Genomic DNA, 18,515 nt, shown 5'->3' with positions numbered 1-18,515 from the left:
GGAAATGATGATTATTTACAGCTCAGTTTGTAAGCGTTTGACATGTTATTCAAGTGTTACTGTACACCTGTTTCTGGAACAGTCTCGAAGGTCCATGGTCGTAGTGCCGTGGGATTTCCAGAGTGTAATGGCTTACGCCATCATATTGGCTACATGAAATAGGCCCTTCAAGGCGCCATGCCTACAAACACAAACCTCTGCGCTGCTGCTACAAAAAAGGACAGGAGATATTTCAAACGACTTTATTCATAGCGAGCAAATACAAATCTATATAAGATAAGGTATAGCCTTTTTAAGGACATTAATGACTTAACTAATCAGGACATACAGTTATATTGATCTTTTCATAGGTTTAGTGTCACTGGTAAAAATGTGGAGTTTTGTAAAGTGTTTGTGTTTTTGAATCAGACAGATGAAACTCTTGGAGATGAAACACGTTGGTGCTGGGGTTACTAAAAGGTGCTTTATTGCTCTAATCCTGTGCGCACTGAAAAAATATTTTATGCACAAAGTGATAGAACAATTCACATTTTGGTACTCCAAGTCACACACTTTCATAAATTTGGATATTGCTGTTTATAACTGCTAAAACATCTATACGATTTAACTAAACTAATTGGTAGCTTTACAAACCCACCCCAAAAATGATACCTTAATGTTACCATGTCGTTAATATGACAATAACAGATTTTTCTTTAGGAAGACATTGTTAAATGTTGGATAAATCAAACAATCCCTCTTCAAGATTTGCACATGCAGTACAAACCAATCCTGTTAGGTACAGCACTAATCACATTAATTACTTTAGCAATCATTTGATCTAATGGGGTCCACACATTATGTTGAATAAAGTGCTTATTCTTTCTAAACTGACAACACCAACAACCTCTTGCAGCAGCACCCTGTCAAAAGTCTTACATTACAATTTCACAGTGCAGACATAATGTCACAAGTCAAAGGCAATAAATATAACCGTAACTTAGACAACAGCAAGGAAAGCACATTGAATAACAAAACACTAGGATTTGAAAGTTTTAATCGGAGCATTTGTGGAGGACATGTCTATCAAATGCCATGCAGAAACCATGCTACTGAGCACCTGCTTATTGAATAACGTTTGAAAGAGACACTTAGTTTGGACGGCTTGGAAGACTGAAGGTAGCTCACTTGCAGGGTTCTGGATGGACGTAAGCACAGCACAGCCAGGGTTTTACAAAAATGTATAGATTCACTGTAAAAAAAATAGTAAGCTCAATCGTTAATTGTCATACGGTAACAGCGATCCTTTGACGTGGTAGAAAGTCTTCTAATTTAAATTCCTTCCAGATGTTAAGGAGCACGCAGATGGAAGACTAAAGAAGCTATGAAAAGAAAGAAAAGCTCAGGTCATTGATATGAACAATAGACAATCAGGCCAGTATACAAGGACAAACCCTGACAAAAGTGCTTAAAGTAGCAGTAACAGTACTCAATCAATGGACAGGACTAAAACTATGATATACCATTTGATATACAAAGCCTACACAGCTGTTACTTGAGTGTTACAAGTTTATGGACATGAAAATTGAGTTTCTTACCATTTTGATGAGTAACACTCACATGAGTAGTTTATGTAATTTGCCCTACTTGAAGTGCGTTAATACTGTGACAAACCCTTCTATTCATTCCCTAAGAAAACAAAAATAAAACCCTCTTCCTTACATAACAAAGATAACCCATGCTTCCTGGAGAAATGAGAACTTTCAGACGAAAGGAATGGGTGAAAAACAAATTCAAGGTTGCTGATTATGAACCTCAAATGAAGGTCTTGGCATTCCATGTACCTAATCATGCAGTACAGATTAGATGATCGACAGACAGCATGGCTTACAGGGACATGGGTAAAACCAACGTGGAGGACAAAACCATCTTTAACCCAAAAGTGATTGAAACGCAAACCAAGTATTGCTCCGTTCTCTTTAACTTCTTTATTTGAATGAAAAGGCATACAAAAGGTCTTCCTCTCCCCTTTAACAGTCATATTGACAATATAGCAGCCAGAGACTAACAAACTGAGGAGGCATGGCCTCCACTTCTACTCTCAGCTCTTGCATAGAATGGTCTCTGTCTGCAGCACCATAGGCTACTTCTTATTAAAAAACTATCCAAATCCTAGAAACATAGATATGGTATTAATATACATGTTCTGTATTAATGTAAGACAGCATTGGAGCAATTAATCTTGTGTTGACTATAGACTAGTCATATTTAAATTACTTTACACACATTTGCATGTATAAATACACAAATGCATAATTCATGTTAATACATGCACTAACTCTCACCCACTCAGTTCACAGTCAATATTTGATTCCGTGATGGGCAAACTACCAGTCTCTTATCAACACTAATATAGTGGTGTTCATCATTTCAGTGGGAAAACGTGGGTTACATTTCCAATGGTAGATGGACACACATTCACACTACATAAAACAACATAAGCTAAGTTATCATAACAGAGTCCGTGGTTTTGTTTTCACATGTCTTGCGGAGTCAGCATTTGAGACACAAAGTCCACTGTGTATAGCCACCTTTTGATCCATAAGTACACAGTGGCTTAAGGCCAACACATCACCCTCTCTTTCACACATGCAGTTTCACAGTGTCATTGGGTCCACTCATACAATGTCAGTATGTAATGTGAGATATAACAGTTCCTTGTTCCCATGGTGATGGAGGACAAAATCCTGGTTTCCTGGGTCTGTTCCATAAATCAACTGAAAAGGGAAAGAATATATGACAAAATATGGCCAAATAAACATACAGAATTAGATCAAATTATATTTAAATCATAAAGGGAAATTAAATCATGTGTAAAACAGAAATGCTATATAGTATGTAGAGTTTACAAAGACTCCAATCATTTCAATATTCTGTGCATTTCAAGTTTTACAGACAAGAGGGGAGAAGAGGGGAGAGCTGAGCAAGTTGTATGATGGGCTTCCAAAAAATAACTAAAATACCAAGTTGTTGAATAACATATCAGAACTGGTAGTGCTCTCATATGTCCAGTAGAGGGCACAACAACCTTCACATGCACTATTTACTGTGAGCAGTTCAGCAGGGAAGATGGGGGGGGCAGTCAACCTTTATTTCTTCACATTTCATCACACTACACCTTGTTAAAATGCTGCTATACACTCTCCGTCATTGTTGGTGTATGAAGTTAAATTCATCATCCAAATGCCTTATTGGTTATTATTCTATGGACACAAATGTGTTGCACCCAGATAGTGTTTGACACAAGAGGCCACTTCATCTCCACAGTAACACCAGTCAAGTCCGCCTGTCTGCCTGAGATGCAGTCTGACAGCTAAATGTGCTGAGACACAAGCATCAGGTCATGGCAGGGAAACTGTGACCCACCTGCTGTGTCTGGGCAAGCCATGTCATACTCAATCTGTCCCTGTATCAGTTTCTGAGCCAAGATGGCTCCTGGCAGGCTAGTACTTTATTATTAGTCACTTCCTAGTCCTTGTCCTCCCTCTGCGTGACCCCACAGAGACAAGCAGAGCTTCAGGGCTGAGATGTCTGCTGATTTAGAGTGTTGGTTTAATCTTTGCCATTTTATTGATCAAAGATTAGCTATAGGGAGTACACTGAAATGGTCTAAACGCTGACACTGGCACCCATGAGTCCGCTTGCTGTGGGCCTATTCAAGTGACGATAGAGGAGAAAAAAGAAAGAGAGAAAGAAAAGAAAGAAAGAAAGAGGTGCAGACTTACTTTTTCTTATCCTTGTCCTTCTTGAATGGTTGTTGTGAGGAGCCCTGTAGTGACTGGCCCATCAGTGTCTCGGCAGCCATCTTCCTCCTGTTGAAGGCGTTCATCTCTTCCTCCAGGTCTCGTCTCTTCTCTTCCAGGTTCTTCTTCTCCTCCTGGTGCATCCGCTTCAGCTGCTCAAACCTCTCGTGGAGCTAGAGCGGACAGGTACAGTGTCGGCATTACACAGTAATACACAGTGACATACGGTCTCAAGCAACACCAGATTCATAGACAAAAGTTGCATCTCAGTTGTCTGACATGCTTTCCTCTTTTTCATCAGATCTGAAAAGGTAGGACAAACAAAACGAGTGTGGAGGCAGCCTACATGTTGACTTTACCTCTTTTTCCTTTTCTTTAAGCTCTGCCTCGGTCTCCTTTACTTTATTGACAAACATCTGTCTCATCTCTTCCTCCTTGTGCTGCAGATCCCCCAGGAACTCTTTCCTCTTGGCCTGGTACGTCTCCTGTAAGCTGAGGTGGAGGAGAGGGTACTGGAAGACTGCACATTACAAGGTTCTAACACATCAACACTGTACAAACGACCCATTTGCCCCCTGGTTTTTGCTCCTTACACCACGGTAACACAGGGATACACCGGAGCTTACCTGAAGGGCTGGCTGCCTGGGTCTGTGTCCTTGAAGCCCATCTCCTCCAGTTTGCAGCGGCGGTAGAGCTCGTAGTGCCTGGTGTGAGTCTGCTCCCTCAGATCCTCCATGTTGACACGCAGGAGCATCTCCCTCAGCTTTACAAAGTCACAGTGGCTTTCGTTCTCCACTGAGAAACACAACAACGCCACAGGCCTGGGGTTCAGCTGCTTATTAGTTCATAATACGCTCTGAGAGGAACTGCTCAAGTGGCATATGACTGTTCTCATAAGTGATATATACCGCACACTTTGGATTTCTAATGGTCCCTACAGACCTATAGTACAGTTTATTGTTTAATGAGTTGAAGATGCTCACCTTGTACCGTGCCCCAAGGGTATATCCGTGCTTTCACCATCTTATTCCCCATTTTGATCTCTTCAACACTCCCCACCACAGCAAAGGGGAGATGTGCCTGTATATTTTATGGGGAAAACGTCAATAAAATGTTGACCTGTGATCTGTAGTTAAACACAAGACCACTGAACAGCCAGTCATGGAGGAAGAGGAGGATGCTTTGTCTCTTTTATTCTGTCCGTCTCCTCAGCTGACTGCAGTCAATTAGAAATGCAAGCATGCTCACATCTTGTCACTGGTATTTGGCCAACCCAACTGCAATATGACATGATAAGAGGGTGTGTGTGTGTGTGTGTGTGTGTGTGTGTGTGTGTGTGTGTGTGTGTGTGTGTGTGTGTGTGTGTGTATGTATGTATGTATGTATGTATGTGTGTATGTGTGTGTAAGACTCACATTCATGGAGGAGTTGATCTCTGTGACAGCCTCATCCTCTGTTGGGAACTGATAGATCTGCACCCCATTACTAACCAGCTCACTCATGATCTTGATCTTGAACTTGTGCAGCTCACTCTTAGATATCGTGTCTGCCTTTGCAATGATGGGAATGATGTTCACCTACAGGAAGAGATGGCATTTGAATGACAGATTGATTACTCAGAGAGAAACAAAACAGGTTGTTTCGGAGAACTTGGCTGCGCCCGTAGTTTCGATCCTAAACCATGAACAGTGCAGCTGCTCATTTTCTATGTGCGTCCATTAGATCCCACACTGACAAGACTGAAATGTTAATGCCGAAAACAAAACTGGTTTCCATAATTTCACATGCACACACCTGCATTTTCACACCATCTCAGTGCACAAAATGTTTGCCAAATGCATATGATTAGTAAGTATGTTGTGATAGGCTGCCTTTACCTTGCTGTCCAGCTTCTTCATCGTAACCAAATCGAGTGATTTGAGTGAATGTCCAGTGGGAGCGATAAAATAGAGACAGATGTGGATTCTCGAGTCATGGTAGTTGAAGAGGGAACGTTTTATCTTCAACTCCTCTTGAAGGTAATTTTCAAACTGTGTATCAATGTAGTCCACAATGGGTTTGTAGCTGCACAGAGAAGAAAGTAGTATAGACTAAACACAGATGTTAAAAAACACAGATGTTAATAAACCAATGCAGACTTATTCGATGAAGTTATGCTCCTATCCACCATTCTTAGATATACTTTTGCTATGGATGAATTACTAGGATTGTACTTGGTATAGAAACAATGAGTACAGTATCTTGGTTACAAACTATGCAATGGCAGTTATGGGCAAGAATCCCCTCTTCTCTACTCCCCCGTTGTTAGAGCATTCAGATGTGTTTTGAGATCACATTAGTTCTACCAATCATTCTCTTCCCCTTCCAATTCATGTCCCCACAAAGGCACTGACCAATATGCCAAACCACTACTCTGTATGCGTATTGGCTGTAGTGCCCATTTAAAAGGTCCAGTAGAGGAATACTAAATGTTGGTCTTCACTCCAGCCTTACCAACTAACTTCCCACCTTTAATAACTGATTAAGGTCCAGCTCCTCATCAGAGACAAAGATTTACAATTTCGCGAAAAACTGTCTTATTACGAATGTCAAAGGTTCCAAAACAATAATACTTAGAATGCTGATTAGAATATTATTGTCATGGAATGCATGATGGCAACATGGTAGATCCTAGATATTTGTCAAACTTGTGTATGGACGGTTCTCCCTTCTCTGCACGGAAGCGCACGGCATAATAGCACAAACATGCAACTTTACCTTTCCTCCTTATTGATCTGGTCCCCAAACCCCACCGTGTCTACGACCGTCAGCTTCAAGTGGACGTTGCTCTCATGCAGGTTGTAGGTTCTGGGTCGTAGATGTACCCCGTTCTGGTAATGGCTGGCCTCATCGTTTTCAAATGTTGTGTTGAAAAGGGTGTTCATTAACGTCGACTTGCCAATCCCTGTTTCACCTGAGCATTGTAATGATAGTGTCAAACATATCAAAGGGAGTGAGTGTGAAATGGTATGCAAATAATAATACTGTAGATTGTTTAGCCGGGGTACTGGACTGTTATTTCTATATTCAAGAATGCTCTGAGGCCTTATCAAGACAACCAGTTAGATAAAGCAGAAATAGATGAGCAAATGGACTGAAGATACAACTGGACCCAGACATACCTACACAGAGGATGTTGAAACAGAACCCTTGTGCGACTGACTTACTGACCAACTGGTCTGGAAGACTGTCAAACCCAACATGGCCACCGAGCTCAAGGTTACGCTTCTCTTCACTCTGAGGAGATAGAGAAAACATTGTTTTCTGCATGATTTACACATGTTGATGAGTACTACATACACGCACACTAAATCTACACAGAATACAGCTGGAAAACTGTCTTACATGACAAACTGTATTTTACCACGCACAAAACCTTGCTGAAAAAGAGTCCATAAGAGAAAGCCATCGGCACATACTCCTTTCCCTGTTAAGAGCATTCTTAGTGCATGATGTCATCTTTTACTTCCACTAAAGCACTGCAGGACCTGTACACAGGTCTCTATAACCATCAGCTATTCTAGATTCCTCTGGCAAAGGCGCACAGCTGAGAAGCAAGGTCAAAAACACACTGAGGGCATGTCAAAACCGGGAGTAACACTGAGTTATGCAAATCTGAACGTCATACTGTACTGTATGTGTGAGGTGTCATTAACTCACGAAATGCTGTTATTTTTGTTCTGTTTGACTTTTTCCACGGTACAATGATTTAATTGAACTTAAGTTAACCTTATGTAGATGTCGAATAGTTTGCATTTATCCCAGTACATTAGCATGCATGGGCTACAACCATTCACATATGCCAGATTCATCCTGGGATGTATTTTGAGAAACAGCATGCCTTGTTATTCACTGCACAGAGGGCTCACAACAAGACAACAATCATCTGTTTCACAAGCTCTCGCTCTCTCTCTCTCTCTCTCTCTCTCTCACTCACACACACACACACACCTTTTATCTGGGTGTTATTTCACAGGGTGAGTGGATGTGTCTACTGCCTTTATACTCAGCCATGACAAACACAATCTGACATCTAGTCAAACACAATCTATTTATTACTGTGGCGCAAACCATTCTGTGAAGATGAATTCGACCAAACTCAACTACGTACATTCAGGAGGATGACTGATGTTTGGAATAACCATGTTACAGAGAGAATGGCCATTGTTGTCAAAGTTAGGTTCGGTGTTCAATACAGTAGTGCTCAACCTCAGGGGATTAGTCGTCACTTCATGGAGAGGGGAAGTGGCTGCCGCTTATCTACATTTATCCTCTTACTCCCTCCAGGTTACAGTCCAAACAATCCCCTCGACCATATTTAAAGCGTTAAACTGAAAAGTAAAACGGTCATCCCTTTAATGATGATCATAACCAACCTCTCTCCCACAATAGCTTATATTGGCCTAGTGTTTCCGTAGCTACTGAAATGTTACTGTGCTGCACTGGCGATGAAACGTGGACTGAATTGAAAGATCGTATAATTATGGAGTGACAGCAGGATTCTGATGTTGGAATATGATGGATTTGCATTTCTATACCACTCCCAGCAACGATCAATGCGTCATTGCATGAAATAAATATAGCTTAAAAAATAGCCTAATAGATATTATAGATCGAAACAATAGGCTAGAAAGTCGTGATACTGCGTCGGCAGCGTCGTTGGTTCAAATATGAGGCAAATCAATGCTGTTGTTGTTCCAACACCTTACTGCTTCATCATCTGACTTACAGTAGAACGGAGCCTACAATCACACCGCAGCGGAAGCATTACGCATGAGAGTCCTTGATAAACCTATGCCGTAATACAGGTACTTACAGCAAAGATGTCCATCTCCGTAGCGGCCATGGTGAAGAGCGTGCGGGGTGAATTTACAAGGAGCCGTCTGTCTTCAGCGGGACCTGGGTTGACAGTGGGAACGGCTCAGTTCATTCAATATGGCTACTTCGTGGCAACACCCCCTCGGTGCTGGAATGCCATTCTTACAGCCTCCCTATCATAGGAAGGCGTTGCACGTTGGGTTGGACAACATTTTGCGCGTATTAACAAATTAGCCACTGGATGGCAGCGGACACTTTGACATTGTCATAAAGGCCATGATGGGCTACCATAAATCCGGGCTACCATAAATGTATACCATAAATCAATAAGTTGCGGTTGGCTAGAAGTGTTACCAATACCGACCTAATTGCATTACATTTCGCATTACAATTAGGTATATGCGTTTTTAAAATGTCATAGGGTAGACCAGCTGGCCATGCTACATTTTAATGCACTGTCATTTCAATACATACCCTATTCAATAGCCTAAACCAATGTAACAGGTGTTTTATGAACTGTAAATCAGTATGCATTCAATGCCTAACGTCTATGATCAAAATCATAAATAAAAAATAAATAGCGGTTAGTCAACAAACTATGGTCAACACTCCAGTAATGTTACACTATCATCATCCTCATCATCATGTGCTTCGATGGTACCAACATGCTGGTAAAGGGGGCGACACAGCCCCGTGCACGGCCACAGCGCGTCCTCGCGTTCTGCACCGCAATCTCCCGTTCAATCTCGTTCACGTGCCAAGAGAAGTTCTCAGGAAACTTATTTGTCTAGCGCCGGAAACAGCAGGTACTGGTGGAGGGGGGCATCATCATCATCATCACAGCACCCAGAGCACGGGCGGGACACTCGGGTAGCGGACGATTTCTGAACAACAAGTCTACAATTAGGCGATCCGCGATCTTATTGCCAGTGCTTTGAGAGGTGTGGAGAGGATGGATTTGACTCAAGAAACGGTTTTGACGTTTTTGTTGGAGCACGGGGGCAAAGTGAAGAATTCGGAGTTGGTTACCAATTTTAAATGTCAAATCAATTGCAGCGATCCCGCGGAAAAAAAACACAATAGGGATCTTTTCAAGAAATATGTTAATAGTGTGGCGGTCGTGAAACAAATCGATGATGTCAAGTTTGTAGTTGTAAAGAAAAGGTACCAGGACTTTGTTAAAGAAGGGATGCATTATACCGCACAAACACCGGACTTGGACGACAGTTTATCCAGCCAAAACACATCCTTCTCACCCAGTTCCTCAGAAGGCACCGTTTCTTTCAGGTGCAAATCTGGTAAGATTATTAACTCTGATATCGAAAACAACAATTCGTACTATTCCTCAAGCTTAAACGGTAGTTTTTTTAACGATAATGTGAAACCCACTCCAATGCACATACATGACCCTGAAGGATTCCCTTATGCGCACTCTGGAGTTGTTGGTGCCGTCAGGTCATGTAAGCCTAATACAGAAACCCCTACAGTCAAGGTCCTCAATGTTTCAAGTGATCAAGCGATAAAAAAGGGAAAAACTGGCGTTGTGTTCGCTGTTGTGGCCGTAACATCTCCCCCTCAATCACCGAGAGCTTCTGTACCAGTGAAGCAGGACGAATTTTCTACCAACCACATATCTCAACTGAAAACTTCAGAGAAGCCAAACATGTTGCCACAGAGAACTCTTCCATCACCAGAGCCCAAGATTCCCAATTATACAGGTAGAAAGAGTTCAGAGCACCATACATGCACCTCCCCAGGGAGAACAAACAGACTAGTAGAGGAGGCACAGACACCAGGCTCTCCTCAGCTGAGGAGGCCACAGAACAAGACCGCAAAACAAGGCGAGGAGGCCAAGTACTCTGAGTCTGTCCCTTTAGAACCTGCAGCTCATGAGTGGCTGGTCAAATCTGCTGCTGGACTGTGGGGTCAAATCTACGGTCTCCTGCTGCAGGACAGCCAGCTGGCGGAGAAGAAAGATTTCATATCCGGGTTCACAGCTCTCCACTGGGCTGCCAAAGGCGGCAACAGCGAGATGGTGCGCAATATCATGGATATCTCGAAGAAGAGAGGCACGTGTGTGGACGTCAACACAAGAACAAACGGAGGCTACACGCCTCTCCACATTGCTGCCATACACGGGCATGACTCAGTGATGGCCTTGCTTGTGCAAGTGTATGGAGCCAATGCACATATAAGGGATAACAATGGTAAAAAGCCATACCACTACATGGGCACAGGTGTGTCACCTGAGCTCAGGGAACTGCTGGGAGCACCACAGGTAGCACGACCAGACAGGTCTCAGGAGAGGTCAGAAGAGGATGACTTTCGAGAGCTGCCAAAAGGTCTGAATACTCTGAGCAGGCTATTTCAGCCTCACATAGGACACAGAAAGAAACACAAACATCAACAGCAAGGCATCTCCTCCATTGGTGAAGACTAGGAGGAAGACAAGAGACAGGACGAGCAATTGCAAACAGGTTGAATGTTTGACAAATTGAACAGTGAATCTTCCCCCTTTGAGACTGTATACGTTTGGGTCTACATTTGTATCCTTACAGTTAATGGACAGAAACACTAATATGAGTGATGTACTTATTCTGTTTATTCTACTTAAAACAATGTTTTACCTGTGTTGGCTTGGGAGTGAGCCATATGTATAGATATAGGAATGCTCTAAGCTCTTATGTGAAAAACATGTATTGACAATGAAGTAAGAATATTAAAAGGTACAATATGTAACATTCAAGCTTTCTAAAAGCTTCCAAATGGTTGTAACAACTATTTAATCAGTAGTGATCAGGAAATGAGATCCAGGAACTTCAAACTGAATTTTGTCATGGTGGCCAGAGGTAGATTTCCAACAGACTTCCTGCTCCCCTGCTCCTTTCAAAGTTATTTTATTTTAAGTTAGATGATAAACACTATTTATTATCTTTGGAGCATTTAACTTCATGGGTGTGTCATTGTGCTTTGGAAAGAACCTGTCATCTGTTTGATTGTTAACTAGTATATGAAGAAATGAAAGTATATGAAGAAATACCAAAACAAACCACACCTAGGTAACAGTTCCATAAAAAGTGATGTCATCATTGTGTTCTTTTTCTTACAGAAAACAAACTTTCACACCACCAGTCTTCTTATTGCTTTGAAGAGGGATTCAATATTGTATGTTTATCATAATATCATTAATGGAAACAAGTTCTCCCACTGTAAAGAACTTTGCAACAACACATACTTGAACAGTTCTAGAGTTAATATTATTAATGGAAACAAGTTCTCCCACTGTAAAGAACATAGCAATAACACATACTTGTAGAGTTAAAAGGTTTCCCTGATCTGTTTTAGCTTGTGCTTGTACTGTAACATTCACCCAGACAAAAGAGGCCTCTCAGCTTTAGTATGAGTGGAGGGGGGTAAGTGGGAGGCCATTTGTAATGTGTGGGTGGTTAGAATGTTGCCGTTGCATTCAATTATCTGCTTTGTTTATATGAAGCAGTGATGGAGGAGGTACTTTTCATGGGGTACTATCAGTTCTTCATTCCTATCTGCATTCCTGTGGGAAAGCTATGCACAGCAAGACAAGACTAACTCTGCACAAACAGTACGGACCCTTTCAAGCTTTTAGCTACAGTCTAATAATTCATTTGAGCCATGATTATGTCAAGCCATTTGAGAGGTTTTCATTGAGTTGTGGTCCAGACATGAGTTCCTCCCCCAATCAATGCAGAGACATGGCTGGGATTCTTCTGACTGGAGGGGCATTAACATCCCTGAAGCTGATGAGCAGTGACAGGAATATGTTCACTCAGGCTGTGTCTCTCAGTTATGATGTCAATGCTCCCCCCCGTGTTGGAGAATTCCCCATGGTGTATTCTCCCAGCAAGTAAGGTGAATGTCCTCTGTTTATCATGGTGGTCGACCTATCGTGTAGCAAACTATTGTGGCAAAAGGAACTAGTATAATGGGGCACATAATTGAACCAACCATCTATATATATATATATGCCATTTAGCTGACGCTTTTATCCAAAGCAACTTACATTGCAGTGAGTGCACACATTTCAGTATATATGGTCCCAGCAGGAATCAAACCCACAACATAAGTGTTGTTAGCGCCGTGCTCTACCAACTGAGCCACAGAGGACCACATAACCAACATAACCAACATGACATTTAGACAAGGACTGACAGTGACTATCACTATTTAGCCCCAGAGTGCAGGGCAGTAAAGGCTCCTCATTAGGAGACCACTAGGCTGGATGAGGGGTACTGTAAGTCATATAATCACTATGTGGTTACCCGCCCCCAGATCTCATACCACAGGACCACAGGAGTCAGCCTCATCACTGCTGCTCAGCACTGAGACACAGAAGGAGCTCAGTGTTCTGTCATGCGATGATCTGTTATGAGTGTGGCTGTCAACATGACTATGCCATCATTGTCATGATTCATCTCTTTTCGGTTGTATTTCATTTTAAACTGTCTCACTGTCTGGGGACATAGAAGCCACTACCTTCATTACCCCATTCCTCCCCTAAGCACATGGAGCACTGAGCAGAGAACTGTTTAACAAAGCCACTCAAGTGGAAGCAATGCATTGGAATGTTGAGGCAGTCCAATAAAAAGGGGGTAAAGACACACAAAGACACACACAAAGACACACACACACACATTGTTCATCTTAGGAAATGTAGGCCTTCTTAGCATCAATTGGTTGAGTGTTGATCCCCAACCTTGAGATAATTGATAGTCATGTATGGTGATCCTGAGGTAGGCCTACAAATGTTTGTTATAAGGCCTACTTAAAAAAGATGCTTAATTAGCTCGCCCTAACACCCAAAACAGATTTAGGCGCTTAGGGGCCTATGCTACACATTGCTGAAGCTACCTTTAGCACTTTTCACAGATAAAAAAAGATTTGTGAAATAGTTATTCTGATCCGATGTAGAATAGTTGGGAAGCATTGTTAAGTGCCTTACCGTGTACTGCTATGCTGGTGTAGGCCACCCATAATTTACGTTGTTCCTACTGGGTTGTGATGTGACCCATATTGATTACGCACACCTGTGATTTGCGCCTCGTGATAGAGTGGATGTCCTGGTTGTGATTGTGGAGTTCTCGTTCAGGTTCTGGCGGATTTATTTACGATGGAGACTCCCATTCAGATGACAGTGCAACTTCATTGTTTGAGCAACATTATTTTGCTATTTGTCTCAATCGGTGGCCTTACATCGTCCCAATCTACTTCTGATAGACCGGACGATTCCACTCTGTTCCAGCATGGTAATATCTTGTCTCCTCTGTTGAAGGCGTTGTCTGAGCAAGAAGGGCCATGGCGAGATATAAGCCCAAGGACAAGACCCGAGTCGAGATATGTTCGGTACATGAAAAGACTGTACAAGATGTCCTCCAAACATGAGAGAAGTTCGGATGGGACCCACCTGTACAACACAGTTCGACTGATCACGCCGCGGGATGAATGTATTGAGCAGAGCAGAGGTAAGCAAGCGAGTTTTTAGAGTTGTGAATCATCATGTAGTACAGTGATAATAGAGCACTTTGCTAAAATGTATTTATCATTAATCTATTATCAATTTATATTTGATGTGTTTTGTGGGTGCAACAAATATTTGTAAATACAGAAAAAGAAAAATAATTATGTATTTGACATGTATTTTCTAGCTTTTAAGTTCACTTTTATGGTTGCTACTTTTCGTTGCAACTTATAAGTCCCATTTCCTACAGATATTTTTATTCAAGACCTCTCCTACAACCTTGATCGGGTGAGAGCCAAAGAACAGCTTTTGAAATCAGTCCTACTCTACTCCTTTGACCAAGATCAGGCAATTTCCATCACCTCTCTGTGCTACTTGGATGTGAAGGAGCAGGAGCACTCAGATCAGTGCCAGCTGTGCCCCAGCGCCCACCACACTGTCAGTTTCCTGGTACGCACCGACAGAAGGAGCAGAAGGAAATGGGTGGAGGTTGACGTTACCGCTTTCCTTCACCCACTCATCAAGTCCCACAAGAAGGACATCCACCTGTTTACCAACCTGACCTGTGTGGAGGACGGAGGGGCCAAGGGAGAGGAGTGGAGACGCCCTGTGGAGCTCACTCTGAGATCACCCTCTCTGCTCCTGTATCTCAACGACACAAGCGAACTAGCCTACCAGAGATGGCCCGCTACCACAAGGTCAGGTCAAAGGTCAGCCATGGGAATGAACACCTTTGAGAGCCAGATGGAGTTCAGACCAGAGCAGAGGACTGGACGTAAGAAGAGACGGAGGAGGGATTCTCCGGAGAGCGAAGCAGCTAAACCAAGACCAGTCAATTATCTTCCTGACCTCCTTTCAGGTTCTGACTTCCCAACGAGTGACTGTGCCTTGTATGATTTCAGGGTGAGCTTCAGTCAGCTCAAATTGGACCATTGGATCATAATCCCCCACAAATACAACCCAAGATACTGCAAAGGCACCTGCCCAAGCGCCATGGGCTTCATCTATGGTTCACCTGTCCACACTATGGTCCAGAACATCATCTTTGAGAAGCTGGACTCTTCTGTGCCCAGGCCCTCATGTGTTCCCTCTGAATACAACCCCCTGAGTGTTTTAACCATTGAAAATGATGGTTCCATCGCCTACAAGGAGTATGAAGAAATGATAGCAACTAGATGTACATGCCGCTAAAATCCTCCAGATGTCATTTTACCAGCCCCAACACATTCACTGTCAACCTTCCACCTTTGTCCAATAGGCTAATTGTACCAATAGAATACTAACCAGCCCGATGACGTCATGCATTGTTAAAACGTTGGTGCATGGGGTTAGATTTCTCTAGAGCAGATGTATTGACTTAATCCAGTGTTTTGTTTGCCAAAAAAGCTTTTTTTCCAAATGGAAAATGAAATAATATGGCATCAATTGTCCTTTTCTTGATATGAAGTGATGGAAGGGGACATTGTGGGGACAATGTTTTTTGTGGGGTTCCATATAAAACACACAAGTAAAAAATGATATTGAGAATTGTTAATGTTAAGTTATTTTTGTTAATTTATTTTGGGTGGGTGGTCTGTCCTTATTACTCTATTATTTAACACAATTGACACATTTTAAGTCAATCTGTTCTGGACAAAATATGGAAAAGTGGTCCTATAATCTTATCAAACACTTTTACATTTCATTTTATTCCTGGGGATTGCATATGGTTGTCTCATGGACAACCTCTCTTTTCTTACTGTCCAGAATGTAAGTTGTCTATAATGTGGACAACTTCATGTTTCAGTGTGTATTTACCCATGGTCCTGGAATGACATACTTAAGAATTTGTACTGATGAATTTAACTAAATGCATGACATGTCTATTTATGCAAATTAATTGACTGTACTATATTGTTAGGCTGACTGATTTTCACCAGAAATATTCCAAAATAAAGAATAGCATGCACTGATTTGAGTGTTTTATTCATTGTCGAAGTAAACTGCATGATTTGTCATTGTCACACACACACACACACACACACTACTGAAGCATGTCATGTATGCGTGGATTTGAGTCTCCAAACAAGTGTGTTTACTGTACTGTATGTCAGTCAGGTTGTGTCACGTCGACTGTTGTGTCTGTCAATACCCCTTCAATGATTATATTCTGCTGTAAGTGTGCCCTGTTGTGGGATGGTCAGTACAGAAATGGAGTCTCGCATGCAGACTCCCAGGTAATAATAATAATAATTTTAAAAAGCTATGTTATGGAAATGGAATGGTCCATTGCTCCATTCTCTCACACTCTTTCCAGAGAGTGGCAGCAGCGTTTCAACTAGGGGCTAAATGCAACCTGCAGAATAAGAGAAGGGACATGACCGAACCCTCCTCCCGGACTAGACATTGAACCAACCAATCCCGTCACAGCACCAACCGCCATTAAACAAGCGTCCGGGAGCACCAGTACGGTAAGCGATGTTTAATGTTATAGGATTCATGGGTTTGTTGAAACGATTCAGTCAGCAATACGGAGGGATACACGTAGAATCTTCGTTTACATGTGAGCTTTGGCGAAATTGAACGAGTCCCGGACGTTTTAACACCGTGTACTGTTGGTGAATGTCAAGCAAGGTCTCGAAGACACACACGTCCGTAGCCATCGAGCTAGTTAGCTAGCTAGCTAGCCCTTGCTCAATTTTCTTGTTTTCTATCTGCCTGATCTACTTACATTTACATTGAAGTCATTTATCTGAAGAAACGCGCCGTAGTCTCAATTCACATGGTGAGGGGGATATAATATGTAGTGGTTGCAGTGTGAGAAACATGTCAACGAACGAAGAATAGACGTCCTCTAGCCTGGCCATCTAGGTAGCTAGTACAAGTTTGTGTTCCAACCAGTCACTGTTGGAAAAGACACGAGTCAGGACTAATGTAGCAATCAAGATGGTCCTCAAGTTCTCTTTACAGAGGATATTAAGAATAGATGAACATTTATTCAATAGTTTACCTTTTGGGTAAGGACTAGACTGGACCTAGACAAGGACTAGACTAGGACTGGACCTAGATATGACCAGAATGTTTGGGCATGACAAGTAGCTGTCATGATTGTGGTCATATCACAGAAAATCATTTTGGGGCATATGTTCTCATCAGTGTCAATGCTGCTGCTTGATGAATGTACTGCACATCACTAACTTAACGACTGTATATTTCTTCCCTGCCATCTCAGATCGGTCCCTCTTGACACCATGGGACACCACTTTGGAAATTTGGCCAAGGTCAGGCACGTGATCACATACAGTCTGTCCCCTTTTGAGCAGAAGGCGTTCGCCAACTACTTCTCGAAGGGAATCCCCAATGTGTGGAGACGATTCAACGCATCGATCTTCAAATTCGCTCCTCGTAAGTGTCATTGGATTGGGTATGGTTGATTATACAAAACCATCAATCGGTTGTCAAACTGTTTCCACAATGTCTTTAAAGTAACACTTTTATAAGGCCATGCTTCTTGCATCCTGTTTTAGCCACTTACTATTAGAAGCTGTGTTATGCTTTCCCTTCGTTCATTCCTGACCACCCATGTTATTGTGACTGGATGTGCTGCTGTATAAAAACAGGTTTCCGCTTGAAACATGTTTCCTCCATGTGTGTCTTTGACTGGGCACACCCTAGGCCTAGAGTCCACTGGTAACTTTTTGCATCATTCTTTTCCAGCAATGATCGCCATGTACGTGACATATACCTGGGGGAACCATGTCTTCGAACAAAGCAAGAGGAAGGTTCATACTAAAGAGGAGTAAAACCCTACCTTCCTAATCTGTCCACTTGTGTTTAAATCGTCACTGTATGTTTCTTCAATAAAAATCAGTATTTATCAGAAGTGTTTTCATTGATGTTTTTGTGATCACTGAAAAGCAAATCACTCACAAGATTCTGGATCACCAGTGTTTCTTTGTGAGAGCCTGTGTTTCTTTGTGAGATCTATTCACAAACAATGCAACTAGAGTTTCCCAGTTGTTGTTTTTCTTTTAGTCTGTTACTGGCACATTGATTTCTTAGGACTGACTGTTTTATAGGCTAAATATATGCCATCTAGCAGATGCTTTTATCTAAAGCAACTTACAATTTAAAACACTTAATGTTAATGCATACATTTATGATCCCTGCCATAATCAAACCCACTACCTAAGTGTTGCTAGTGCCATGCTCTACCAACTGAGCTACACAGGACCACGTTTTGTTGGCCTTTCTTAGCTTGTACCCCAGAAAGAAAGAAAGAATATATCATGAATTTAGACTCATTTTGCAGTCTCGCATTTTTGGGTGTAACGTCTTCCCCCATTTCTGATGGAAGGCTCAGTAGGATCAAATTCGATTTTCTATTAACTTTCTATTTATTC

At 42.1% G+C, this 18,515-nt stretch overlaps 4 protein-coding genes across 4 annotated transcripts; 3 read left to right on the top strand and 1 right to left on the bottom strand.

Moving 5' to 3' along the window:
- Positions 1-1,953: 1,953 nt before the first annotated feature.
- Positions 1,954-8,740, bottom strand: LOC310816460 (septin-8-A-like). The gene is made up of 10 exons (XM_083686668.1): positions 8,638-8,740; positions 6,944-7,058; positions 6,540-6,735; positions 5,660-5,846; positions 5,198-5,359; positions 4,766-4,862; positions 4,409-4,577; positions 4,142-4,274; positions 3,765-3,955; positions 1,954-2,756 (listed from the first exon to the last, which is right to left on the bottom strand). Exons 1-10 carry the CDS (start codon positions 8,665-8,667, stop codon positions 2,753-2,755), a joined length of 1,284 nt encoding a protein of 427 aa, XP_083542794.1. The 5' UTR covers positions 8,668-8,740; the 3' UTR covers positions 1,954-2,752.
- Positions 8,741-10,302: 1,562 nt separating this feature from the next.
- sowahab (sosondowah ankyrin repeat domain family member Ab) lies at positions 10,303-11,079 on the top strand (the record flags this gene model as incomplete). The annotated part of the gene is made up of 1 exon (XM_083686057.1): positions 10,303-11,079. The coding sequence occupies one exon, from the start codon at positions 10,303-10,305 to the stop codon at positions 11,077-11,079; it is 777 nt and encodes a 258-aa protein (XP_083542183.1).
- Positions 11,080-12,370: 1,291 nt separating this feature from the next.
- Positions 12,371-15,324, top strand: gdf9 (growth differentiation factor 9; the record flags this gene model as incomplete). The annotated part of the gene is made up of 3 exons (XM_083686056.1): positions 12,371-12,522; positions 13,893-14,137; positions 14,384-15,324. The coding sequence occupies 3 exons, from the start codon at positions 12,371-12,373 to the stop codon at positions 15,322-15,324; spliced, it is 1,338 nt and encodes a 445-aa protein (XP_083542182.1).
- A 1,137-nt stretch (positions 15,325-16,461) lies between these two features.
- On the top strand, positions 16,462-17,995 carry uqcrq (ubiquinol-cytochrome c reductase, complex III subunit VII). Its single transcript, XM_083686887.1, has 3 exons — positions 16,462-16,583; positions 17,345-17,517; positions 17,830-17,995. Exons 2-3 carry the CDS (start codon positions 17,364-17,366, stop codon positions 17,913-17,915), a joined length of 240 nt encoding a protein of 79 aa, XP_083543013.1. The 5' UTR covers positions 16,462-16,583; positions 17,345-17,363; the 3' UTR covers positions 17,916-17,995.
- The last annotated feature ends 520 nt before the right edge of the window (positions 17,996-18,515 follow it).

The sequence above is a fragment of the Argentina silus genome, assembly GCF_951799395.1.
Source record: "Argentina silus genome assembly, chromosome: 15".
NCBI lineage: Eukaryota > Metazoa > Chordata > Actinopteri > Argentiniformes > Argentinidae > Argentina > Argentina silus.
The sequence above is the reverse complement of the archived record's forward strand: the minus strand, read 5'-3'. Positions and strand labels throughout refer to the sequence as shown.

Bases quoted from the DNA above. Each gene is read 5' to 3' on its own strand.
- LOC310816460 (XM_083686668.1), bottom strand. From the start codon at position 8,667: ATGGCCGCTACGGAGATGGACATCTTTGCT. The intron at 4,578-4,765 runs GTGAGCATCTTC...TGTGTTTCTCAG, and splicing joins CCCTTGGGGCACGGTACAAG to TGGAGAACGAAAGCCACTGT. The intron at 4,275-4,408 runs GTAAGCTCCGGT...CCTCCACCTCAG, and splicing joins CCAGGCAGCCAGCCCTTCAG to CTTACAGGAGACGTACCAGG.
- uqcrq (XM_083686887.1), top strand. From the start codon at position 17,364: ATGGGACACCACTTTGGAAATTTGGCCAAGGTCAGGCACGTGATCACA. The intron at 17,518-17,829 runs GTAAGTGTCATT...ATTCTTTTCCAG, and splicing joins GATCTTCAAATTCGCTCCTC to CAATGATCGCCATGTACGTG.